At 44.7% G+C, this 27,243-nt stretch overlaps 1 protein-coding gene across 1 annotated transcript; it reads left to right on the forward strand.

Annotated features, from left to right (window-relative positions):
• Positions 1-279: 279 nt before the first annotated feature.
• On the forward strand, positions 280-26,516 carry LOC134351885 (uncharacterized). The gene is made up of 10 exons (XM_063058739.1): positions 280-407; positions 5,027-5,141; positions 6,750-6,888; positions 9,992-10,137; positions 15,237-15,385; positions 17,177-17,324; positions 18,509-18,599; positions 19,277-19,355; positions 19,923-20,002; positions 21,571-26,516. The coding sequence occupies exons 2-10, from the start codon at positions 5,090-5,092 to the stop codon at positions 22,361-22,363; spliced, it is 1,677 nt and encodes a 558-aa protein (XP_062914809.1). The 5' UTR covers positions 280-407; positions 5,027-5,089; the 3' UTR covers positions 22,364-26,516.
• Positions 26,517-27,243: the final 727 nt, after the last annotated feature.

The raw sequence follows: 27,243 nt of genomic DNA on the forward strand, positions 1-27,243 counted from the left end.
TGGTAAGGGCTCGGAGCGTGGTCTGTAATTTCCAGTCAACATTTACGTACTCTGAATTAGTCATCGATCTGTCAAAGTGGAAGTGAACTCCAACCTACTCTCTGGCTTTAGGGAAGTTCCCACAAATGTCTTTAACTCCTGAAGATCAACTCCTACGCTGCGTTGACTGAGCTGTACCACTCTGCACTCGGGGTGGAAGGCACACTAAGAGTTAAATCCCTAAACTCAGCAACGTAATACATTGACTCAAGTGGCTATGTGTATAACCTGGCACGGCTTAGAGAGGGAAGTCAATATGTAAATCTCCCTTGCACAGCTAACTATTTTTTGAACATTTCAACTTCCTCAAACAAGACCAGTCTGCGAACGGACACACCTGGAGAGGGAGCTCGGCCACTTACTCAAAGGTACACGTCCGGTCCGGTCCGTTGCGGAGAGGGGGTCGTGGGGGGTAGTTGCCCACGCTGTGGGAAACCTAGGATTTCATTCAATGTTTTACACGGAAATTAATCAGAGCAAGCAGTACTTTGCGTTATTGTTCGGTAAACTGCTAATTTTAAAACACACATTTTTTGGGGGGATTCTGTGCTTTATAGCCAGCTTTGGGGTTTCCCTGTCTTTCCGCCTCTGGTTTGAGAGATCGATACCCTCCCTAGATCCTGCCCGGAATAGACTAAGCTAGCCACGCCACTATCAGAATGTATTCGTTAAAGCAGTCGAGATACTATCCCGTCGTTAAGACGTCTCGCCCTTCGGCTTCGGGGGAGCGACAGGAAAAGCCTCTGAGAGTCAACCCCGAGGTTGGCGATATAGTCCCGGGAAGGATCCGCGCAGACCAAGGGCCAGCTCCCTGTCATTGGAAGGGCTCTATCAGAGGAGCAGGGCTGAGGGAACACGACAGAGTCGGAGGAACAGTGTCTCAGAACGAAATGGGGAACGAGTGCTCATGACTCAAACCCCTGGTGCAGCATTTAAACCCCTGACTAATCCTCACTGACAGAGCCGATTCCGCAACCTATGGACTCACTTTCCAGGACAACACAACTCCTGCTCTGAGTATTATTTATTGACTACCTTATTGTTGGTTTCTTTTTTGTATGTGTGGTTTGTCTTTTGCGTATTGGCTGTCAGTGTTTTGTATTTCTTTGTTCCACTGTGAATGCCCACAAGAAAGTGAATTCAAGGTAGCACATAACACTGCACTGCGGATGGGAATTTTTTTAAAAAAAGCTCAATTGGATTTTGTTTCTCTCTACTGAAGTACAGTGAAAAGCTTGTCTTGCTCCACAGATCAAATCATTACACACTGCATTGAATTACTGTACTACAAAGTAAATTAATAATTAAGACCACAGTAGCAGCTCAGAATAGTGGGGTGTCTTGTTAGAACAGAGATGAGGAGGAATTTTTTTAGCCCGTGAGTGTTAAATCTGTGGAATTAGTTGCCACAAGTGTCCGTGGAGGCTTAGTCATTGGGCATACAGGTATTTCTAAGTTCACAGTAAATTTATTATCACAGTACATACGTGTCACCACATAGTTAGCTCATGTTTAAGGAAGATTCTTGATTAGTCAGGGGATGAAGGAATATGGGGAGAAGGCAGGAGACTGGGGCTGAGAGGAAAATGGATCAGCCTTGATGAAATGGTAGAGCAGACTCAATGGGCCAAATCTTGCTCCAATATCTTGTGGATTTATCAGAATAAAGTTCAAAAGCTACAGAGAAAGTGCGGAGGTGCAAGATCATATTGAAGTGGATTGGCCAAGAGTCCATTGCCATGTACCTATGCAGGAGTCTCCGAAAAGACCTTATCGTATCTGTAGGATCCTGTGTGCCTGACTAGGGAATAGACACAACAACAGGATGGAAGCTGTCCTTGAGCTTGATTCTTTCAGGCATTTGTGTCTTCTGCCCGATGGGAGTGGGAGAAGAGTCAATGTTGAGAGTGAATGACAAAGACGAGGAAATCTGCAGATGCTGGAATTTCAAGCAACACACATAAAAGTTGCTGGTGAACACAGCAGGCCAGGCAGCATCTCTAGGAAGAGGTACAGTTGACGTTTCGGCTGGATGACAATGCTGGCTGCTTTACTGAGGCAGCAGACAGAAAATCTCTACAACGGGTAGTCAAAACTGCCCAAGGCATCAAAGGCACCAGCCTACCCCACCATCAAAGACGTATATACAGTGCAGTAAGGTGCCGGAAAAGGGCCAGAAACATCATGAAGGATCCCACCCACCCTGATCATGGACTGTTCATCCCACTCCCATCAGGGAGGAGGCGGTAGCATCCACGTCAGGACCACAGCTCTCAAAAACAGTTACTTTTCCCAAGCAGAAAGCTCAACACCTCCGCCAACGAACCCTCTCTCCGCCACCCTCCGTCCCCTCACCACCACTCCTTTACCAGCTCCTGTTGGTCACCTTCTGTACAGACACTCCTGTGTCCAGCATCACTGTATGTACTGTATATAAGCCATCTTATGTATTCCCTGTGTTTTATTTATTATTGTGTTCTTTATCTTACTGTGGTTTTTTTGTGTTACATTGGATCTGGAGGAACAATTATTTCATTCCCCTTTACACACTTGTGTACTGGAAATGACATTGAACAATCCTGAATCTTGAGAATTGTAGACAGAGTTCACGGGTGGGGTGGGGGGGGGGTCTTTTTCAGAATCAGGGAACCAGAGTTCTCAGCATTTACTGTTCAAGTCTAATTGTTCTTGAGGAGGTGGGGATGAGTTGCTTTCTTACCCTACTTCTGGTGGAGATGTTCCTACTGTGCTGTTGTGGGGTGGGGGGGAGCTTTCTAGGATTCAGACCCAGGGACAATGATATAATTCCGAGTCGGGATGGTGTGCGACCAGGAATGGAATCTGCAAATGGCGATTTTTCCATGAACCAGTACCCCTCCGGATTCAGTCTTGGGTTTGGGGTCTTGGAACACTGTGGGTGACTAAGTGGAATGTATTTGACTAAGTGTACACTGCGGCAATGGTGAAGGGAGCTGATAATTAGGGTTTAATTTTGTTTTTAAACTGCAGATGTCAGTAGTCCAAAATAAAAACAGGGAACAGCAGCACGGTAGCGTAGTGGTTAACACAACAGTTTACAGTAATTCCCATTACTGTCTATAAGGTTGTATGTTCTTCCCCATGTGGGTTTTCTCCGGGTCCTCTGGTTTCCTCTCACAGTCTAAAGACGTTCCAGTTGGTAGGTAAATTGTCTTGTGATCAGGGTAGGGTTAAATTGGGCAATTGCTGGGCAGTATGGCTCAAAGGGCCAATTCTGTACTGTATAGGGGCAGCACCATAGCGTAGGGAGGGGTTGCTACAACACTTTACAGTACCTGCAACCCAGGATCAATTCCTGCCGCTGGGCTTTAAAAACAGTTAATGTTTTTGGAAGGTAACAGACCTGACACTCTGATTGTTTACGGATCAAAGAAGCTGCTTTAACTTGAATGCTGTCAAACTTCTTGAGAACTTTAGAAGCTGCACTCATCCAGGCAAGTGGAGAGATTTTCATCATGTTCCTGACTTGTGTCGCGTCAATGGTGGGAGGGCTTTGGGGAGTTAGGAGGTGAGTTACTTGCTGCAGTGTTCCTGTACTCTGACCCATTCCGATTTCTGGCACTTGCAGATTTTTCTGAGAAAAGCCACGCAGGGAAGGTTTTGAGGAACTGCATTACCAGTTTCCTATCTGAACAACAGACTCCTCAACTCTGATCTGTCTATGCTCTCCCTGAACACTGCTTACTATTAGTTTTCCTCAGACCCTCAATCTCAGCCCTGTTAACACAGCTTCTCCCAGCCCGAGTCATGGATACCAAGGCCTTTAGATTGCCTTGTCAAGTGGTTCTCAATATCTCACTGGGGCTCCACAGGGGACTGCCTTGTCTCCCTTTCTCTTCACCGTTTACACCTTGGACTTCAACTACTGCACAGAGTCTTGTCATCTTCAGAAGTTTTCGGATGACTCTGCCATAATTGGATGCATCAGCAAGGGAGATGAGGCTGAGTACAGGGCTACGGTAGGAAACTTTGTCACATGGTGTGAGCAGAATTATCTGCAGCTTAATGTGAAAAAGGCTAAGGAGCTGGTGGTAGACCTGAGGAGAGCTAAGGTACCAGTGACCCCTGTTTCCATCCAGGGGGTCAGTGTGGGCATGGTGGAGGATTACAAATACCTGGGGATATGAATTGACAATAAACTGGACTGGTCAAAGAACACTGAGGCTGTCTACAAGAAAGGTCAGAACCGTCTCTATTTCCTGAGGAGACTGAGGTTATTTAACATCTGTTGGACGATGCTGAGGATGTCCTATGAGTTGTGGTGACCAGTGCGATCATGTTTGCTGTTGTGTGCTGGGGCAGCAGGCTGAGGGTAGCAGACACCAACAGAATCAACAAACTCATTCGTAAGGCCAGTGATGTTGTGGGGATGGAACTGGACTCTCTGACGGTGGTGTCTGAAAAGCGGTTGCTGTCCAAGTTGCATGCCATCTTGGACAATGTCTCCCATCCACTACATAATGTACTGGTTGGGCACAGGAGTACATTCAGCCAGAGACTCATTCCACCGAGATGCAACACAGAGCGTCATAGGAAGTCATTCCTGCCTGTGGCCATCAAACTTTACAACTCCTCCCTTGGAGGGTCAGACACCCTGAGCCAATAGGCTGGTCCTGGACTTATTTCCTGGCATAATTTACATATTACTATTTAACTATTTATGGTTTTATTAATATTTAATTATTTATGGTGCAACTGTAAAGCAATCCCCCTGGGATCAATAAAGTATGGCTATGACTATTTATCCACTTAGTTGGCTGTTGTAGAATTCACTGTGTGCAAGATGGTGAATTACGCACACAGATGGTGAATCTGTTGTAGAGTTTCAATCTGTTGTAGAATTCACTGTGTGAAAGCTGGCTGCCCTGGTTCCAGCATTTGGGGACAATAGACAGCATGGGGATGCAGCGTCATGGCAGATTGTTTACGCAGTGTTTCTTCTTTACAGAACGGCTAGCTGCCTGCACTTGACTTGACTCACTGCTGGCCCACTCGGTTGAGAGGATCAGGGATGGCATTCTGGTGCCTCTTCATCATCGCCTTTTGGCTCAGTCAAGGTCAAGGTCAGTGATATTCGCACAGCGACCAATTAGTCTTTATTTAACAAGTGGTTCTAGGCATGAAAAGAGATAGCACTTTCACTCTGAAACAGTTCACAGAGCAATCTTTAAATGGAGACTATGGACATGGAAGAAACTGGAGAGGGGCTGGACAATGGGATAAGTAGAGATGGATATTTGATGATCAGCAAGGAGAAGATGGGGTAAATTTCTGAATGAAGTCATTTATTCCCAGAGCTCCACTGCCGATTTGCATGGTGGTGGTAACTTAGCCAGTTCATCTCCCTTCTAAGAATAGGGAAGCGTGACAGAATAGGTCCAGACCGGCTGGATATTGTAAGGTGTGGGGATTGAGGGGAGAGTGAGATTAGACTGGCTGGAGTATGAAAATTCTGTGGAAGACTATACATTAGACTAGGTGTGATATTAATGTACATGGGGAGGAAGAAGATAATTGGATTAGACTGGCTGGGGAAGTAAAGGGTTTGGAGAGTGAGGCGATTAGACAGATGCTGTGGATTAGTCAGGGGAAGCACCAATTCTAGATCTTTGCCACTTCATTGAGGTGTATTTACAAAGACATCCAGATCTTAGTTGAATATCAAGATTTAACAATCTGGCATCATTTTTAAAAATAAATGTATTTTTAATTTTTTGGCACCTACTTTCAGTTTATCCATGTGGGATCTGAGGATCGCTGGTGTTGAGGTGGAGGGGTGAGGAGGGTGGGCACACTACAAGTGCACTCGCCCACCCCCTGACAGCTGCGAAGAGAACAAATCCGCTTGTTGCCTATAAAATAGAAGTTGTGTGTTCCACATTCTGTGGGAACTGTCCCAATCAAGAGGGGGGCAGTGGGCCTTCTGCAGAAGATTGCTGTGATATGCTGGGTGTTGTTGTACCCACGTCTCAATGGAGTGGGATAGATCTAGAATGATGTTTCTCTTGGCTGAGGAAAATTCCTGCCTGCCTGATCCAATGTTCTCCTCTATTACCTCACCCAGTCTAACCAAAGTTTCTCCCTCCTCCCCATGTACGTCAATATCACACCCAGTCTAATCCACAGATCTTTAATATCCTCCATTCTCCATCATATTCCAACCATCACTCTCCCCTTTTCTTCAATACCTCGAAACCAAAATGCTGTGGCTTCTTAAAATCTGAAATAGAAACTCAGTGTGCCAGATAGCATCGACGGAGCAGTGTTTCAAGTTGATGAAGCTATCAGCAGATCTGCCCAAATGGAGATAAGATAGCTTTAATACTTACAGGAAATGCGAGAGGCAGAGAGAAATCGGAGGTGAAAGGTTGTGACGGAGTAGAAGGCAGCAGAGATTCAACCACAAGAGTTGGAGACAAAGGTGTAGGAAGTGAGAGTACTGATCAATAATGTGATGTTTTGAAGGACTGTCAGAAGTGAAGATGCTGGAATGATGTTCAACTGAAGCTGTTGAACAGCTGGCATAAGGTGCAGAATCACAGCTGTTACGTTTGTCCTTTGTGTCCCTCTCACTGTCCATTCTTCGCTTGTACCCCTGTGGGTTGGTGATTTCTGTAATCATGACCACTGAGAATGGCCTAAAACTGACACTGTGCATTACCTGTTAACAGGCTGTGATGCTCACATTGTGTGCTTCAATGACTACATCAAAGATGTGACGTGCATCTGGCCTGCCAAGCCAGACACCGACTGTTCAACTGATTATACTATGTGGTATCAGACCTTGGATTCTTTTGCAAACTGTTCTGAGTAAGTACTGGTTCTCCGGATGAACAGTAAGGTAACAATATGAAAGCTAGGTTCTCAGATAGCATCACACACAAAACGCTGGGGAATGCAGCAAGTTAAGAAGCTGCTGTCGAGGGAAGGGAACAGTCAATGTTTCAGGCCAAGACCCGTCATCAGGGCCGTCAGGACTTGAAAGAAAGGGGGCAGAAGCTGGATGGGAAGGTTGAGGGAGGGGAAGGAGTACAAGTGATAGGCGAGATCAGGTGAGGGAGAAGAAGGGTAGGTGGTGGAAGGGGGTGCTGATGTGAGGAAGCTGGGGCGTGATAGGTGGAAGAGGTAAAGGAATGCAGAAAGAATCTAATGGGAGAAGACGCTGGACCATGGAATAAAGGGAAGGAGGTGGGGAATCGGAATGAGTCATGAGGGTGGACGAGAGGAAAAGAAGGGGTGAGAGGGTCACCAGATTAAGGGAAAACAAAAAGTGGGGAGAGGGTAACTAAAAAGAGAAGAGTGTTTACCAGAAGTTAGAGAAATCAGAGTGCATATCATCAGGGTCTCAAATAGTTTTTTAAAAAATCATTTTTTCAAGCTGCCCTGCATCCTTGTATGATCCATGCACATATACCCGAGCAGCTCTGCCTCTGTGCTTCATTTAGGTTGTGTCCTTTGGTTTATATCATTGTGTCACTTTCTTCCCACGAACAATGCAACATTTCACAATTTCTGGCTTTAAATTCACCCATTGCCTATCCATTCTGTCCATTTCTCGTGTAAGTTTAATACCATCCCCTCAGGGGTCACCATGCCTTCAAATCATTTATCATCTGCTATCTAAAAATCATGCCCTGCACAATACCTAAGTCCGTACATGTCTGTAGAGGCTGAGGAAGAGGTTCCATTTTCACAGATGTCCATTTTGTCTGTGAGGCAGGAAGTACACAAAGGTTACTCAGTGGTAACCATACCTCCCCAGTAGTCATGAATGGAATCAAAGCACCAATGAGTATATTCATATGGAGCACTGCCACGAGGAAGCAGCTTTGGAGGAATATTGAATTGTGAGACCCCCCTCCATCCAGGACGTGCCCTCTTCTCGTTGCTACAGTCAAGCAGGAGGTACAGTAGTCTTAGGTCCCACACTACCAGGTTCAGGAACAGTTAATACCTTACACTGTCAGACTCCTGAACCTTCATTCACAACTACTCTGAACCGATTCTACAGCCTACTTTCAAGGACTCTTTACGACTCGTTATCAATATTAGTTTTTATTTACACTGTCTGTCTGCCTTTTGCACATTGGTTGTTTGACAGTCTTTGACAAATAAGTAGGTTTTTTTGTAATTTTTTTGTATTTTTCCCCATAAATGCCTGTAAGAAAAATGAATCTCAAGGCAATGGTAAGATATTTGTACTTTGATAATAAATTTACTTTGAACTTTAAGAAAGACTGATAAGAAAGAACCATTACTAAAAGTGGAGAAAGGAAAAACCAGTCCTGCCATGTGTAGTATAAATATACGTGGGTGGATTGGATTTTTGAATTTAATAATATTATGAGAGGTCGTTTGAATGCAGGGTTGTCCATAATTCATAACCAAGCGACGGACTGGATATATAATAAAAGTCCCGGTGCTAATCCTGAACTCCACAGTACACCTCCTTGTGTGAGAAACTACCCTACTGTTTCCTGTTACTTTTCTAACTTTCTAGGCATAACATTCCAACCTCTTTTATTCCACTACTTTCAATTTTGCTGATCAACATTCTGCATATCCATCTCATTTCCTTCATCCGTTAGTTAATCAAATGACTGCCAAGTTAAATGGCCTTAATCTGCCTTTAACAAATCAATTCTGCAATTCCTTGATCAATTCACACTTGCCCACGTGGCCACTAACTTTAAAGTTATTGTTTCTATACCACCTCACCAGCTCATCTTTCGTGACCGGGTTTATCCCTACATTGTTTTTGTACTTGGCTGAAACACTTGTAATTTTCCAATCTTCTGACACCACCCAGAGCTTTTGTAATTTGTTCACCCAGTAACCTGGGTTCATCCTTTCTGGACCAGGGGGGTGAAGCACTTTTAAGTAGAGATAAGCTTTCCTAGAACATTTCTTTAGCGTGTCCCAAATCTTACTTTGCTGACACTCCAGCATCATCTTTTCCCATATAAAGCTGATGCTCGGTACCTCACTATGCTCTCCACATCCATGAGTAGATTCTCTTTGGTCTCTGGACCAATCTCTCTTCTCATAATTACTCCCCAGCTCACACGTTTATTGCAGGTTTTTAGATTTCCTGTTGTTTGCTGTCAGTTTTTTCTCAAGCTGTCTATCTGTCCTCATATCCCTTTCAACCCCCTCCTGAATTTTCTGAAGTCCATCTGATTTTTTCATTTATATTGACAACCAGCCAAATGTTTTTTAAAAATAAAAATTCCAGCTGCTTTACTCTCTAATTTTTTAACTTTTGGAGAGTTATGACCTTTCTTGTTGGAATCTACTGAATCTGTAACTCAAATCTCTCTACTTTAAAGGTCACTCATTGCTCAATTACACTTTGCCTACCAAGTCTTAATTCTAGTGTAAATGGGCCAGATCAGTTCCCATCCCATCGACGTTCATCTTTGTCCATTTTTCCATCCACACAACTAAGGACAATTCTGCTTGAAGCAACTGACTGGGAGAAGTACTGACAGACACATCCCATGAAATGGCACAGACACTTTTGCGAGGCATTAAGGGATTTGTGTTTCATCTCTAGTTTTGAAGTTTGCATTCCTGCCTGGCAGAAGATACCTTACCAACACATTTCCCGGAAGTTCTGGCAACTGAGATAGCCACACCCAAACTAATCACAAACAAGAGAAAATCTGCAGGTGCTGGAAATCTGAGTAACACACACGAAATGCTGGAGGAACTCAGCATTTAGGAAAAGAGAACAGTCGATGTTTCAGGCCAAGACCCTTCGCCAGTCCTGTACTCTTTGTAGATGCTGCCTGGACTGCTGAGTTCCTCGAGCATTTTGTGTGTGTCACACCCAAACTAAAATAGATTGGATTTTGGTTAAAAGAAGAACACGGACAAAATGTGACACAGTGCCTCTTTTATTGTTATTCAGAGTCACAGATATGGAGAATCACCAAGGATCATCTTGTCAATGCAAGTTCGGGGAACAACCTTTGGTCATTGGTGCTGTATACAAGATCAGGGTGGAATACAATAAGAGTGAGATCTTTAACACAACTTTCGAACCTTCACAAACTAGTAAGTAGAAGACTTTGTTCATTATAATGTTAAACGAATTATTACTGAGTGAATTGGTGCTTGTGTCACATGGAGAGTAAAAATACTGTGTTAAGGCAGAGTATGGATTCTTGTCCGTTCACTAGTCATGAGGAATGGATTTAATTCCCAGACGTCGCCAGTCATTATCAGACATCACCATCTGCCAGCAGGGTGTACTTAAGAGCTGATATCTGCACAGACATCTGAGGCTTGACGGGGAAGCATACAGTGCGGTAGTTATAGTGTGTCTCGATAACTGGTGGGACAGAAGGAAGATTCTTTGTCCACAAAACAGGAGATGGTGCAGAGGACAGGGTTTCAAGTTCTTAGATCATTGGAACCTTTTCTGGGGAAGGGGTGACCTATACAAGTGGGACGGGTTGCACCTGAACTGGAGGGGAAGCAATAAGCCAGCCAGGAGGTTTGCTTATGCTACTCGGGAGAGTTTAAACTAGTTTTGCAGGGTCTGGGAACCAGAGCCCCAGGTCAGTAAGGAAAGGAGCAGATCAGAAGATGTCAGGGAACGTACTGGAAGGGCAAAATCGAAATAACAGATATGATGGGTTGGGTAGTTTGAAGTATGCATATTTTAATGCTGGGAGTATTATGGGTGAGGGAGATGAACTTAGAACATGGATCAGTACATGGAACTAAAATGTTGTAGCCATTATAGGGACTTTGTTGAGAGAGGGGCGGGGATGAGTGATTAATGTACCAGGTTTCCAAAGTTTTAGAAAAGAGAGAGGAGGAGGTAAAAGGCAGGGACAATATCACAGCTGCACTTGGGAAAGACATAATGGAGGGTTCAGACACCAAGTGCATTTGGATAGAAGTCAGGAATAGGATTGTACTACAGACCCCTCAATACCCACCGTGACATTGAGGTACAAATATGTAATCAGATTAAGGAAATGTGTAAAAATAATAGGGTTGTTGTCATGGAGGATTTCAACTTCCCTAACATAAACTGGGACCTTCTTAGAGCAAGGGGTGTGGTGGGGCAATTTGTTAAGTGTATCTAGGAGGGTTTCTTAATCAATACGTGGACAGTCCAATGAGAAGAGGGGCTGTATTGGACCTGGTGTCAGTCCTCGCCAGGTGACTGACCTTTCAGTGGGTAAATAGTTAGGAAACAGTGATGACAACTCTTTAACTTTCAGGATAGCTATAGATAAGAATAGGGATGGTCCTTGCAGGAGAGTTTTAAATTAGAGGAGGGAAAATTACAAGTGCATTAGTCGGGAACAAAGAACCATTAATTGGGAACACCTTTTCTCTGGCAAGTTTGCATTAGACATGCTGACGATGTTTAAGGATCAATTGCACAGTGTACAGGAAATGTATGCTCCTGTTTTGGAAGGAAAGACAGGGATGGAAAGATGAGAGAATCTAGACGTGATGAATTTAGTCAAGAAGAAAAAGGAAAAGAGTGTAAAGCTTCAGAAGTTTGGATCAAATGAAGCACATGAGGAGTATGAGGCGGAAAAGAACTAAACAATGGAATTGGGAAAGCCAGAAGGGGCCATGAAAAGTCCTTGGCAAGCAGGATTAAGGTGAATCCCAAGGCATCCTATACATACACCAAGAGCAAGAGGATAACTAGCGAGAGGGTGGGATCACTCAAGCATTTTCTTGGATGTGGAGAATGTGAGTGAGTTACTTATTGAGTACTTTGTTTCATTATATGCTAAGGAAAAGGATCTGGAGGACCAGGAGGTCAATGCTGAGTGTATAAATACATTTGGGCATATAGAGGTCAAGGAGGAGGAAGTGCTGGGTCTTCTAATGAGTAATAAGATGGATAAATCCCCAAGGCTGATGAGATTTACCCCAGGTTTTTGAAGGTAGCAAGAGGTGAGATTGCTGGACCCTTGACCAGTATCTTCATGTCCTTTCTAGCCATGGGTGAGGTTCCAGCAGATTGGCAAGTGGCTAATGTTGTACCTCTATTTAAGAAGGGAACAAGGGAAAATCCTGGGAACTGTAGACAGATGAGTTTCACATCAGTTGGAGGCAAATTGCTGGAGAAAATTCTTAGGGATAGGATATAATGGAATTTGGAAACTCATGGCGTAATTAGGGAGAACCAACATGGCTCTGTGCATGGCAGGTCATGCCTTACCAACTTATTTCAGTTTGTTGACAAGGTGAGAGCGATTAATGAGGGTAGGGGAGTGTGATATTGTCTACATTGATTTCAGTAAGATGTTTGACCAAGTCCCTCATGGGAGGCCAATACAGAAGATTAAGATGCATGGGTCCGTGGCAAATTAGCTATTGGGATTCAAAACTGGCTTGCGCATAGAAGACAGAGAATAGTGATTGAAGGGTCTTATTTGAGCTGGAGGTCTGTAATTACTGGTGTTCCGTAGGAATCTGTGCCAAGACCTCTGCTATTTGTGAAATATATAAATGACCTGGATGAAAATGTAGATTGGTGGGTTAGTAAGTTTGTGGATGATACTAGGATTGGAGGAGTTGAGGATAGTGTAGGAGACTGGAAAAGAATACAGCATGATATAGCTCAGCTGCAGATGTGGGCAGAGAAATGGCAGATGGAGTTTAATCCATGTAAATGTGAGGTGTTGCGCCTTGGTAGGGAAGATGCAAGGAGACAGTACACTGTTAAGGGCAAGATGCTTCACAGTGTTGCTGAACAGAGAGACTCTGGGATCCAAGTTCATAACTCCTTGAAAGTGGCTACACAGGTTGGTAAGGTGGTTAAGGCGGCTTATGGAATGCCTGCTTTTGTTAGTCGAGGCATTGGTTTCAAAAGTGAGGAGTTTATGTTGCAACTTTATCGAACCCTGGTTAGGCCACATCTGGAATATTACATATAGTTCTCGTCGCACCACTATAGGAAGGATGTTGAAGCTTTGGAGAGGGTGCAGAAGAGGTTTACCTGGTTTAGAGGGCAGGTCCTATCACGAGAGGCTAGATAAACTTGGGATGTTTTCCCTGGCGCGACATAGGCAGAGGGGAGATCAGATAGAGTTTTACAAGATTATGAGAGGCATAGATAGAGAGGGAGTATCTGTTTCCCAGGTCTGAAATATCTACTACCAGAGGGCATGCATTGAAGGTGAGAGGGCGTAAGTTCAAGGGAATGTGAGGGGTAATTTTTTTACTCAGAGAGTGGTGGGTGCCTGGAATGCACTGGCTGGTATGGTGATGGAGGCAAATACATTAGGGGCTTTTAAGAGACATTCGGATAGACCATGGGTGTAAGAAAGATGGAGGGATATGGGCATGGTGTAGGTAGGAGGGATTAGTGTTTGGGTTGCTTTTTGATTTGCTTTTTAGCTGGTTCAGCACAACATTGTGGGCCGAATGGCCTGTTCCCTGTGTTGTATTGTTCTATGTTCAATGTTCTAGATCTTCAAAAATATCATTTAGAAAGTTCCATGATACAAGTCAGGTAGCACACCGGTGCAGCAAGTAGTGTTACTGCCTCATAGTTCCTGTGACTGACATTCAATATTGACCTCAGGTGCTGTCTGTGTGGAGTTTGTATGCTCTCTGTGTGATTGGGTACTCCAGTTTCCCCTCTCATCCCAGAGATGTTCAGGTTGATAAGTTATACAAGAAACTGCAGATCCTGGAATCTGGACTCATAAACAATCTGTTGGAGTGGGCTGATCAACATCTGTGGCAGGAAAGTATCTGTCAACATTTTGAGTCTAATCCATCGGGAGAGAGACTGGTTGGTTGGTGAAAGATCTGAGATAGGCTGGAGAATGAGGGTGATTGACTGAGAAAGAGGTGGTGGTGTGGAGTGAAAGAGGCTGGAACTCCCTCCCACACCTCAAGACTGCAGAGGTTCAAGAAGGCAGATCATCACTACCTTCCCATTGGCCACTGTGAAATGGCCACTGCCTGTAGTTGCTGCAAACACGAGGGGGGGGGGTGGGGATGAGATTGTTCTGAGAGCCAGCAGAGTTGGTAGATGGGCTGAGTGGCCTCCTGCATGGTGAGAAATATGCGGAAGCCAAATGTTGTGAAGGGACAAGAGACAGCAGATGCCGGAATCTGGAACAAAAAAGAACAAGCTTCTAGAGGAACTCATGGGGTCAAGCAGCATCTGTGGGGGAAGTTGTCACTGCCTCGGGTTGAGAGTCTGCATGAGGACTATATTACCATGGAAACATTGTGATCTTGAGCAGCACACACAAAATGCTGGGGTAACTCAGCAAGACAGACAGCATCTATGGAAGGGAATAAACAGCCGATATCCTGATGAAGGGTCTCGGCCCGAAACATCGACTGTTTGTTGCTGTGGACTTCCAACATCTGCAGAATCTCTTATGTTTATAATTTTGTGATCTTGGCATGTGTCTCCTCCCTCACTGAAACTGAGCCCTCTGTTTACAAGTGTTGACTGTTGGCTACGTTAGCAGAGGGAGGCATGGATATTGAATGGTGGAATAGATTCATGGTTGCATTCCTGCTTTTTCTGTGAATCATGCAAATTATACACTCATTGGCCATGCTGCTCGTTAATGCAAATATCTAATCAGCCAATCATGTGGTAGCAAAGCAACACTTAAAAGCATGCAACTATGGTTAAAAGGTTCAGTTGTTGTTCAGACTAAACATCAGAATGCGGAAGAAATTTGATTTAAATGACTTTGACTGAGGAATTTTTTTTTTGGTGCCAGACAGGGTGGCTTGAGTATCTCAGAAAGTGCTGACCTCCTGGAATTTTCCCACACAGTGGTCTCCAGAGTTTTACAGAGAATGATGATAAAAAACAAACAAAACAGATCCAGTGAGTGGCAGTTCTGTTGGTGAAAACGCCTTGTTAATGAGAGAGGTCAAACTGGTTCAAACTGACAGGAAGGCGACGGTAACTCAAATAGTGCAGAAGAGCATCTCTGAATGCACAACACATTGAACCTTGAAGTGGATGGGCTACAGCAGCAGAAGATACGAGCATTATTTTGAGGTACAAGAGGTACCTAATAAATTGGCCACTGAGTGTATGGGCGCTATACATGACATGGTGCTTCTCATCATTAGCCTTTTGCCTGCTTCTGCCACTTTGTCTAAATTGTTGAACCATTCTTTCTTTTCCACAGTCAAGCCTTTAGCTGCATACAACCTCACAATCGACATTTCGAACGACAAAAACATACTCCTGTCTTGGGAGGACGACTACAGCAGTTTACTTTTGGGCAAATACATTGAATATGAAGTTGCCTACATGAGGACAGGAGGGAATTGGAAGGTTTGTATCGTCACCTCAAGTATAGGGGTTTAAATCACTTCTTCAGAAGCAAAGTCCTGTAAATGCTGAGGATCTTGAAATACTCGGTCAGCTTCTGTGAAGAGAGAAACAGGGTCAGTTCTTCAGGGGTCTGGCCTTTCACCAGGACCAGGAGAAAATAAAGGAGGGCAGGTATTACAATGCAGAGAAGTGGGAAGGTGTGGAGAGGGAACGGTGAAAGATCTGTCATAGGCAGGAGAACAAGGCTATGAGAAAGGAGTGGTGGGATGGAGTGGAGTGAGAGGTGGGAACTCCCTCACTAACAGTTTGTGGTCCCACACCTCAAAGACTGCAGAGGTTCAAGAAGGCAGCTCATCACCAACTTTACAAGGACTGGCAATTAAATGCAGGCTCAGAGCGCAAAGCCCATATCACTGGGGTGAGTGAATAACAGGGCAACAGTATGTAGTCTGGAGACGATCTGGAGCATTGGAAGCTATGGGGAGACCTAATGGAAGGTTATAAGATTATGAGATGGCAGACAATCAGAATCTTTCTTCCCAGGTAGAAATGTCAAATACTGGAAGACATGTTTTAAAGTGCGAGGGGGAAAGGAGATTGCAGGGCATTTCTTTTCCTTTACACAGAGAGTGTTGGGTGCCAGGGAAGGCTGGCAGGGTTAGTGGTGGAAGCCAATATGATAGTGGCATTTAGGAGGCTTTTAGATAGATGTGAATAATCATGTGAATTAATCAAGGTTAAGGCTCATCTAGAGTCATAGAACAATACTGCACAGAAACTGGCCCTTCAGCCAATGTAGCCGGTGCCAAACTGTTATCCTCCCTATTCCCATCAATTTACACCTGGACCATAGTCCTCCATTCCTCTACCATCCGTTTACTTATACAAGCTACTCCTCTACAGGCAGAATAGATTTAGCTCATGTTCAGCCCAGACTCTGTGGGCCGAAAGGCCTTTTCCTCAGCTTTACTGTTCTGTGTAATTAGAGAATGAGTGTTAACTATAAGCAAAGTATAACCAAAAGGCAGAGTACAGTTCCCTAAGTCCATGCTGGATTTCATTAGAACAAAGGCAGAGAGGTTGGATTGAGTTGCAACGAGAATTAAAGTGACAGGCAACTGTAAGCTCAGAGGCGCCCTTGCTGGCCGAGCAGAAGTTGTTCCATGGAACAACCATTCAATTTGCAATTAGTTTCTCCAGTGTCGGGGAGACCTATTGTGACTATTGAAGTGGATGGCGGGGTGGAGGTGGACGGGGAGGGTGGAGGTGGACGGGAGGGTGGAGGTGAACGGGAGGGTGGAGGTGAACGAGAGGGTGGAGGTGGACGGGAGGGTGGAGGTGAACGAGAGGGTGGAGGTGAACGGGAGGGTGGAGGTGGACGGGAGGGTGGAGGTGAACGAGAGGGTGGAGGTGGACGGGAGGGTGGAGGTGAACGAGAGGGTGGAGGTGAACGGGAGGGTGGAGGTGGACGAGAGGGTGGAGGTGGACGAGAGGGTGGAGGTGGACGGGGAGGGTGGAGGTGAACGAGAGGGTGGAGGTGGACGGGGAGGGTGGAGGTGGACGGGGAGGGTGGAGGTGAACGAGAGGGTGGAGGTGGACGGGAGGGTGGTGATTGCTCAGTCTTGCACGACACACTCACTCTGTGGTTTCATCTGGTTGTTGGAGAGGTGGGAAGGGAAGCTACTTCTGATTGGGCCGATGTGTTAAGTCCAAGTGTGGGGCAAGAGCTGTCAGAGACACTGCTGAAGATTAAATTTTGCCCAGCCTCTGTTGTTGTTGGTTTTGGTGTAGACGGTCCCTGTCTCCAATGAGAAAACGCTGCGTCTAAATCCATTTGTGGAGGCAGGATACACCTACCGTATGAGAGTCCACTCCAAGACAACAGATAACTACAGAGGCATGTGGAGTGACTGGAGCTCTGTGATCGAGTGGAGCTACAGTAAGTACCACACCCTTTACCACCAGCCCACCCTAGCCACATGGGGATTCCCTCATTCCTTGTAAATTCTCCCATTACTTAATTGGTCCAGGTCCTCTTCACCCGTTGCCCATCCTTGACATTACTGGCTCCCAGTTAAGCAAAGTTTAAATCCCTCCATTGTCTCACCATTCGGTTTTTAATCTCCAGCCTTTCAATGTATGTGCATTCATCCAATCCTGGCCTCATGGGCATTTCTCAATGTAATCTGTATCAGAGGAACCAAATGTAGATCGGGTCATCTTTGGCAGTACATCTTCATTCTGTCAACCTTTCACATTGGTTATTTGTAACTCTGCGTTTCCACCCCACTCCTATTCATACCTTTGATCTTTGGCCTTCTCCATTTATCCAGAGACGCCCTACACAAAAACTTGAGAACGTCACCTCATCTTCCATCTGACTACTTCACAGCCTTAAAGCCTCTGCACTGAGTTCAACCATTTCATTAACCAGAGCTTTTTGTCCCTTGCCTCACATTGCCAGAGTTTCCAGTTTCAAATTATTCCTTTGCTTCCCTTCTGCCTGTACCTCTCTTCTTTAAAATTAATTGTTAACTGGTCAATCATCTTCTTCACCTTCCCTTTTTACTCCATCCTTTCCTGAAATTCAAAACATGTACGTCACCTTCCTTTCCCAGGGCTCCCGACCTGAAACATCGACTCCAATATTTTGGGTCAGGAGCCCTGATATGCTGAGTGGTTCAGTATTTCCTGCTGTTGTTCCAGTTTCCCAGAATAGACAGTGTCTTTTCCAATCACTGGCCATATCGCCAAATTGCAAAGGGAAGGGAAGACAATGCCTAGTTTAAGAATTTTTTTGAGGAAGGAACAAGAAGGTTAGCAGATCTGACGTAGGATTAGAAAGATTTCTACGACTGGTGGAGTTTGACAGGTACACAAGCAGAAACCTTTAAACTGACACATTGAGAGGCAGGTCACATTTAAACTGAGCCTGATGAATCTATGGACTGAGATCTCAGATGTAGAAATAACCATAACTTCTCTTTCCTCACCCAGTCAGGACACGATTTGTCTAATAGCCTTGTCCGCGCTGTCATTTCTCATTTAACAAAGAACTGTCCATTCACAATCTTTAATCAGTTTTAATATCCTGTATTTTAATATTCTGACCTTTGCTTTCAGATTCCCGAAAATGGATTTTACCTACAATCATTGTTCTTGTGTGTATCTTCATCCCGCTGCCAGTGGCAATCTGCTTCTATACGTATCAGTTGTAAGTGTTCATCAGACCGTGTGAGGCTCTCTCTGTCCTATACCAACAAATACTCCCAGGTCAGATACAGAATAAATCTCCCTGTACACCAGGGTCCCAACCTGCCCCCTGGTCAATGGTAAGGGTCCGTGACATTAAAAAAGTGGGGAACCCCTTCTCTACACCGTCCCATCAAGCATCCTCAAGACAGATACAGCAAGGGTTCGATACAGAGCAGATCTTCCTCTAGGCTGTCTCATCAATCAGTTCCCCAGCAGAAAGAGCAGGGGTTAGGTATGGAGAACATTGTCCTCTCGCACACTTTCGGGGTAAATGACAGCATGGGATGGACACAAGGAGGAAGCCAGAAAAACAGACGTAGAGCAAAACAAAAAAAAAAAAAATCAGGCTAGACGATAACCCTGTCTGGCTGTCAGCATGATCAGAGTCTTCCAATTGAAATGACCATTTATGAACAGGAGGTAGAGGGTGAAAAGCTAAATTGACAGTTCAGCTCAGCTTGACTGGGACTGCAGCCTGAGAACTGGGCTCCAAGCTCAGCCACAATACTGTTTCCCCGGCTTTTGCCAGACTCTCACGGGTTAAAGGGCCGAGTCATTTGATAAGGGCAGAGATGGCACGAGCTGAGAGAAGCGAGGAACGCACACTAATCCAATCACATCTCTTCTGTTATCAAGAGCAAAGAAGTCCTGGTGGGAGAAAATTCCATCACCCCTGAAGAGCTCAGTGTCCAAACAAATTTTCAACCAACCACAGGTACAAAATCTACTTCGATTTGATTTTTTTTTTAGCCCCCACACCCCCCCCTCACCTTGTAGCTGAGTGTCAGCTATCATCATACACAGTGTGACTGGGCAACGCACACCCCCTTCCCACACCCCAAACACACTCTCACACACACACCATCAGATGCCATTACTTCCTCTCCCACAGTCCTCCCCTTATTAGCCGTCCCTCACACACACCGTCTGTCCCTTCCCCGATACCGGCCCCTCCCTCACCTACAAAGCCGGCCCCCTCCCTGATACCACCCCTCCCTCATCCACACAGTCCACCCCTTCCTTTAGCCACACAATCTGCCCCCTCCCTCACCCACTCCCTCCCTGACTCACTCACACAGTCTGCCCTCTCCCTAATCCCCTCCCTCCCTCACCCACAATTTCAAGGGGGACAATTGATCCCCAGCTCCAAGACAAGTAACTGTATTCCGGGAATGGAATTGTTTGCTATAAGGTGTGGGTTGAAATCCTTGACTAATTTCAAATTTGTATTTTGCCCAATTAACCCATATGCTGAGTCTCAACTTTTGTTTTTGTGAACCAGATGAAAGGATTAGTTTTCAGTGAAAATAAGATTGATGACTGCAAAGTGGAGAAGATCTCCTGCATGAAAGATGTATCTAGGTGAGTGCAGGTCAAGTTTTGGGACCCATCTCCTCAGAGTTAGCTAATCAATTACGCCACAAAATCTATGCATCAAACCCAATCTGGTTTGCAGCTTCACCCCAGCATACAAGTAAATCTTTGATTTCTCCTTCTTGTCCTCTACCCTCCAGTAATTTTAGACTTGCCTTTGGCTCCTGTTTCATAGATCCTACCACTGTCCTTGGTGCTTTGAACTTTTCCAAGTCTTTCTGACCTTGACCTTTCCTCCCCGTCAGCTTCTTGACCAAATAATGAATCCAGATTATTATGACATTGTACTCAGGATGTGGACTGCACATCCCTTCCTTACTTGGCCTACCTGCTGAGTTAGAACCCACAGCCTCGGAGACATCAAAGTGATCAGTAGATTATTCTCAAGCACCTTCATTTTCAGTGAGTCTTATTTAAGAGATCTTGAGGAATGGAAGGTGCACGTGAATGCAAGTTCTGCATTAATACCCCTGCTCTTCTTCAAAAAATAAGGAATTGCAATTGTGATTCTTGGTTCCTCATTGAGCTCCTTGGGAGAGCATTGGTTTAAGCAGATCTCTCACACTCCCTCCATTTCTGCTCATTCATGTGATCTGGGGTTGATGGAAGTCTGTCCAATCCACATTACCCTGACCACAATGAACAGCAACTGCTTCAGTCCTTCTGGTGAAGGAGCCCATGGTAGGGAGCTGCAGGATTTGTAACTGGCATTGTCAAAGGAACAGTGATCTATTTCCATTCGGGGCGCAGTCCCATGTAGAGCAGCAACACCTTATCCTCTGTCTGGTGCATTACAGCCCTCCAGAGTCACTCTGCTGCAGCTGTACAGCAGTCCCAGTGTTGTGTCTGAATGGGCCAGGTCTGGTGGTAGTGAGCAGACTAGACAGCGACCACAGAGGAGGCAGGCAGGGTCGGTGACATGGCCCTTGACCTCTCACACTGCAGGCAAGAAGTGTCAGAAAAGGGCATTAACAGTTTCTCTGCTACCTGGCTCAAACATTTCTCGCCTTTTCTGTGTTTTTTCTTCAGGTGTGTAGCATCTTCAGCTTTTTTTTAAATTTCTGGCTCCCCGCCCAGTTCTGTTGTAACTGGGGGGGGGGGGGTTCTCTCTCCACAGATGCTGCCTGGAATTTCCTAGCATTCTCCTTCCTTTCAGATTTACAATAATCACTCTGGCACGGTTTCACTCCCTCTTTGTTCCGTGTGTACACCTGTCTCCGGCACACCAGCCGCCATCACCAGCCTGTCTCCATCTCCATCCTATCACAGGCATTCCCTCCACCCTTCTTCTGTCCCTGCAACTTAAAGGATTTTTTTTCCTTTCCTGAATAAAAGCTTTCAACATGGAGCATTTTCTCTTTTGCCCCCTCGCAAACCTGTCCTACGTCTCCACCACGTTCTACCCTTAATGCTGATTTACAGTTCTGCGGTCAACTATGAAAAACGATTTGCAGGTTTGGCACCGACACTGCCCAAGCCACTGGTCTCACTTGGAGTATCTAACCCAGGGGCATTACAAATTGTAACATTTTGCTTTTCATTCCATCTACATTCAGGGAGAAAGCCAAGGTTGACGATCCCACTGAGCACCCCGGTACAGACAGCGTCACGTTCCCTGCCTTCCAACCCTTGATGAAGGACATCAGGCATAATGAGAAAAGCCCCTTTCCTCACTTTCCAGGCTTTGGCTTCCCTGTGCTGATGGACATCCCGTCTCTTTTCCCTCTACCTGTTGAGGATTTGTCACTGGTTCCTTCAGGTGCTCCAGGTTATTCCTTGTTCAACGGCATAACCAAAGACCAGTGGGCAGATGAGGGAGATGGCTACCGTCCTTTCAACAGTACTGAAGATGGAACCCTCCGACTGACACTATCCACATACTCGCTGAGCCCAGGGCCTGGCAAGGAGGCATTTCAAGCACCCGAGCAAGTTGGCTATCAGACATTTAACAGTTGTGTCTCCAAGCCCTGGGTCACAGGGACTGAAGGTGAATGGGACCCTGGGGAGCAGAGCTCAGAAGCACTGCTAACACCTCTGGATCCAAGTGATGTTGAGTCATCTGAGTATATGGCTTCCAGCAACTGGCCATTCCCAGCAGATGGCAAGGAGCCTGACGGGGAAGGAAAGGATGATCACCACGCTTCATACAATTTCACTGTGGCTTCTGGGAATGACTTCCTGTTACATCCCTTCCCACTGTTTCCTGAAAGACTACCGTCCACAACCTTCCAGCCAAGTCTTCCAGGAAAGATGGAATTTCAAGAACCTCCTTCCATCCACTGGGGACCTTGCATGTCTTTAAGTCTGGCTCCTTCCCTGTACCCTCCTGAGAAAGTTGCCTTAAGCTAGAGCCAGACCAGCGGACAGTGAATGACTATCTAAGGATGTGGGGTACATGTCAACAAATAAAACTACAACCAGAATAATCATATTCACATGTTTCCGTAGTGCTAGACATATGAACTACCAAAAGTGCAAATAGGGCTGAATATAGAGGAACAAACTTCTACACTTCTTTACCACAAAGGAGGACATTCAGCCCATTAAGTCTATGTTGGCCCACACAGCAATCTCATTGACTACAAATGGGGTAATTTGCAGCAGCGAATTAACCTAGCAACCCGCCCGTTTCTGATACGCAGGAGGAAGATGAAGCACCCAGAATAGACCCAGCAGTCACAGGGAGAACATGCAAATTCCACATAGAAATACTTGAGATCAGGTTTGAGCCCTAGCTGTTGGAACTGTGAGGTAGTGGCTCTAATAATTGCACCACTGGGTCTCCCAAAATATTACAAGAGAGAAACCAGGCCTCTTTGTCAACTTAAAAGTAAGACACACCTAGCCCCTGGATGTCAGCGCAATACTCAATCACTTCTTTAGAGATATGTGTAATGAGGAGATGGTATTTTGCATGTTAATCCCCTTTGGAATAAAAGACAAGTGTCTACAGGGCCTCGATATGAAGAGAAATAGCGAAACTGGATAAGGCAACAGACAATGCAGGCAAAAGGCAAAGTACCGTAAAAGTGTAAAGGGTTGGTTCCCAGAGACACCTCAACAGATGAGTCTGGTCTGCCTTAACCATCAGATGCAAGAGCTAATTTGGCAGGCAAGTAGCTCAGAATTGCAAAAGCAGGTGGCACATATTTTTTTTTCTTTGGTCTAACAGGCCAACATTGACAAAGAAAAATGGGTTTAAGAACAATGAGCCAGCTGGGACTGTTGAGTGTGGTAGTGGTGGGAAGGGGGGTGCATTCTATCCATCTACTGTGGAGCATCAAATAATGGCTGAGAAGATGATATTGGGAAAGAGAAGAAAAAGTATTTTCTGCACATTCAATCCATATTTGTCCAGTAACCTATCTGCCCAAAACCAATCTCATTTCTACATCAATATGAGCTGCAAATTATCTGCTGACCAGTAATGCAAAATCCATGCAGTTTGCAATTAATATTGAAGACAGAAGTCTTTTGAGAGGCAGGACTGGGAACTGTGCTGCCTGTGAGGATGGTGAACCACTTAAGAGATATAAGGAAGAGATAAGGAACTGTCCTTTCTCAACAGGAGAGGAAATCTTTGATTCAAATAGTCACATTGTAAAAGTTTTATAAGTCCTTAACACTTGCAATAGTATTGTAAAGAGTTGTTAACTGCTTTTTATACAAACACTTTTCCCTAAAATGTGCATTCTGGACGTTAAAGCAATAAAGCCAGCGCATATTGTGCACGGGAGTTGCTCAATGTGTACATTGCAGGTTCTTGTTAGCAATAACTCTCCAAAGCAAAGTGAACAGGAATCTTGTGCCTGAGAGAAGGTACTAACTGGTACATCTTTGGTCTGTGGGAGGAAACCGGAGCACCTGGGGGACACCCACACGGTCATGGGAAGCAGGTACAAACGTTCTTGCAGAGTACACCAGAACTGAACTCCATCAGCCCGAGCTGTACTAGTTTTGTGCTCATAACATCAGAATTCTCCTTCCTGCAATTTAGAGCCTTCACTTGTGACCCATATCTACCCCTTTCAAGAACAAATTTAAAACTAACAACTATGGTCACTGGTCCCAAAGTTCCTTCCTCTTCCCCCCCCCCCACCACACCCCCACTCAGACCTCAGTCACTCGTCCTGCCCTATTTCTTGTATAGATCACCTGAGGGAACTTTCCTGAACACACTTAACAAATTTCGGCAGTATGGCAGTCCCAATCTATATAAGGAAAGGTAAAATCCCCTACTGTGAAAACCCTTTTCTCAAGCAAACTCCCTGCAAATTTGTTCCTCCAATTCCCATCCACAGCAGTATAAAGTGCTTGTTACCTTGTTATATTTCATCTCCCACCCACAAAGCCTCACTGGATGATCATTCATCCTGGACTGTTACCATGACATTCTCCTTAATAAGGGATCCAACTCCCCCTCCTCTTATTCCTTCACCTCTGTCCCATCTGTACCCTCCAATCTTTAGCTGACATTCCCACCCCTCCCTTGGCCAAGTTTCTGTAATGGCTATAATGTCTCAGTGCAATTGTAGATACCTATGCCATATCATCTATCTGACCTGTCAGGCCTCTCACATTGAAATAAATACAAGTTAATCTAACAGTCTAACCTTCCTCACTGTCATGTTGCAGCCTGTCTTGTCTACTCAATGTACTGTCATTGAATTCTCTATCAGCTTCCAGCCTCCCATCTGTTTTGGATCCATCCCCTAAATCTATTTGCAACCCTCCCTCGTTATATCAGCAAATCTGCCCACTAGGACATTGAACCCTCCCTCATATAAACATTTGATTTTCCAAGTTTTTTTAAATGGGATTTTCTGTGCTTTGTTACATTTATACCATGGTTTTTAACGCAGCTAATTTTGGAGGTACTTTGTCTGCCCTGGTATGCTTCCTTGTGTGTCTTTTTCAGGGTGCAACGTCTAGGCGCTTTCTCGCTATTCGTGTGTCTTTCCTTTGCGATGTTTTACGGTGGCATTTTGAGTGAATGGTATAATGGTATTGTCTCTTCCCAACCACAAACAAGAGAAAATCTGCAGATGCTGGAAATCCGAGCAACACACACAAAATGCTGGAGGAACTCAGCAGACCTGGCAGCATCTATGTGAAAAAACGTCTTGTTGACGTTTCAGGCCGAAACCCTTCAGTCCTGCCGAAGTGTCTCGGCCTGGAACGTTGACTGAACTCTTCTCCATAGATGCTGCCTGGCCTGCTGGGTTTCTCCAGCATTTTGTGTGTGTTGCTTGTCTCTTTCCATCTCTTTTTCATTAACTCAGATTTCTGTTGCAGCTTTTTTTCAGCTGTTACTTTTCAGTATGTCCTTTGTCTAGGTGTATCATCGTGCAAACATCTTCTACTGCAATTTTTAACAGCTTTTGTTAAATCGGTTAAACGCTCCCCCATTTATGTTCATAGTTTCTGGAGCATTTTTTGTTTGTCCCTTTTCCACTTCTCTGCCCTTTCCCTTCTGCATATTTTAACATATATTTGTACAACCTTTCCTGTGGCTTGTTGTACAAAGAAAGAGAGATGCAAAAACTGAAGAATGTGTCAGAAGGGGCAAGAGTCACAAAAAAAGTCAGCCATAAAAACTGACGAAGTAAGCAAAGAAAAAAATCTCCAAAAGTGTCAGTCAGAGTGACAGACAAGGGTCACAGAGTGTTACAAGCTCAAGGAGATCTGTTTTTTTTTGTGAGAATGATGTAATGGTCTTTTGGAGGTCACCCGATGTGATTTTCCCGCCGGTGAGGTCACGTGATGACATGTGCCCCGTGACTATATAAGGGTCAACTCAGGTGACGCAGTAGGTTTTTAAGTTTGTAGATTTCCAGGTAGAATGTGCTGTGCCTCCGTTTCTGTTGTGTTTGTTTTTGGTGATGCAGTTTCATTTTTAAAACAGTTGTGCGTTCTGTTGCAAAATTCCTTATTATCTGGACTGGAAATTTGTGGCTGGATTTGCCGATTTACTCAATTCCAACAGTTGAAGGGAGAGTGAAGAATTTACTGAAGGATCGAGAGAAGTCGGCGTCATTTGGCAGTTTAATAAAGAATCAACCTTATTGGGTCTTCGTTGGAGGAGTACCTGCATGGAGATAACTCTTGCCAGAAAGAGCAAGGAGTTCATGCAAAAAGGTGCTCTCTCTCGCTAAAGGAATTTAAGATCAGTTGATTTAAACTTTATTTTTGGCATTGTGAATCCTGTGGACAGAACCAGCAGTAAAGGTGCGTCTGTGAAGAAATCCTTCTCCAGAGAAGTCTCTCCCAACTGAACGTGTAAAACTGTTGGACTTTCGAAGTTATCGCTTTAAGAACTATATCTGACTGTATCACTTTAAGAACTGTTTTTGCATTTAACGCTTTAAGAACCAGAGCCGAGTGGCGAGATGGTGAATGGCTTAATATCTGTTAACTTCCAGTTAAAGTTTTCCTTTGTTCTTTTTTCCCTTACCGTTTATACGTGTTTAATAAATGCTTGGTTGTTTTTATATAAGCTGTCTCGATTATATTCATTGTTGCCGTTTACGTAACAACAGAGAAAAACAAAATCATAGAAGCGAAAGTAATAGTTGCAAAAAAAAAGCCCAGAATATGTCACAAAAAAAGACACATAGCGATAGGCCATAGGAAATGTATCAAAACTGACAGCATAGAAAAAGTTTGAAAAAAAAAGGTAATCAGCTAGCAGGTCACATAGCATCCACAGGGGTGAGGAAAACAAATGATGAACATTTGGAGTGGAGACCCTGAAAATTTTGAGGCAGTTCTAACATCTGATAGCATGAATAGGGCTAATCCTTTATGTCAATTCAATACAATACCCCTGTTCTCTCAGCCTATACCCTGATCCTTAATACAGTCTGAAATTTACCCAGCCCCTCCTTATTTATACTCAATAATTTGGCTCCCACAGTCTTCAGTGATAAATCAAATGGTTCACCACCGTCTGAGCTGATATTTCTTTTCATGTTAAACGGTAAGCGATGGAGCCAGTGCCGAGGTATTCTTCCTGCAACCAGCCTATCAATTAGTCAGAGATGTCATGTTAGGAAGTAAAAATTCTCACACACACACACACACACACAAAATCCCACAGGAAAAGTCCCCAAAAACACATATTGTCAAAAATAAAATCACAAGTACCCACAGAGAAAGTTATCAAATATGGGCAGCTCCTCACAGAAAAGGTCACAGGTCACAGGAAAAAATGACAACGGTCAGAATAA

This window comes from Mobula hypostoma, chromosome 9 (genome assembly GCF_963921235.1).
Source record: "Mobula hypostoma chromosome 9, sMobHyp1.1, whole genome shotgun sequence".
In the NCBI taxonomy this organism is placed as follows: domain Eukaryota; kingdom Metazoa; phylum Chordata; class Chondrichthyes; order Myliobatiformes; family Myliobatidae; genus Mobula; species Mobula hypostoma.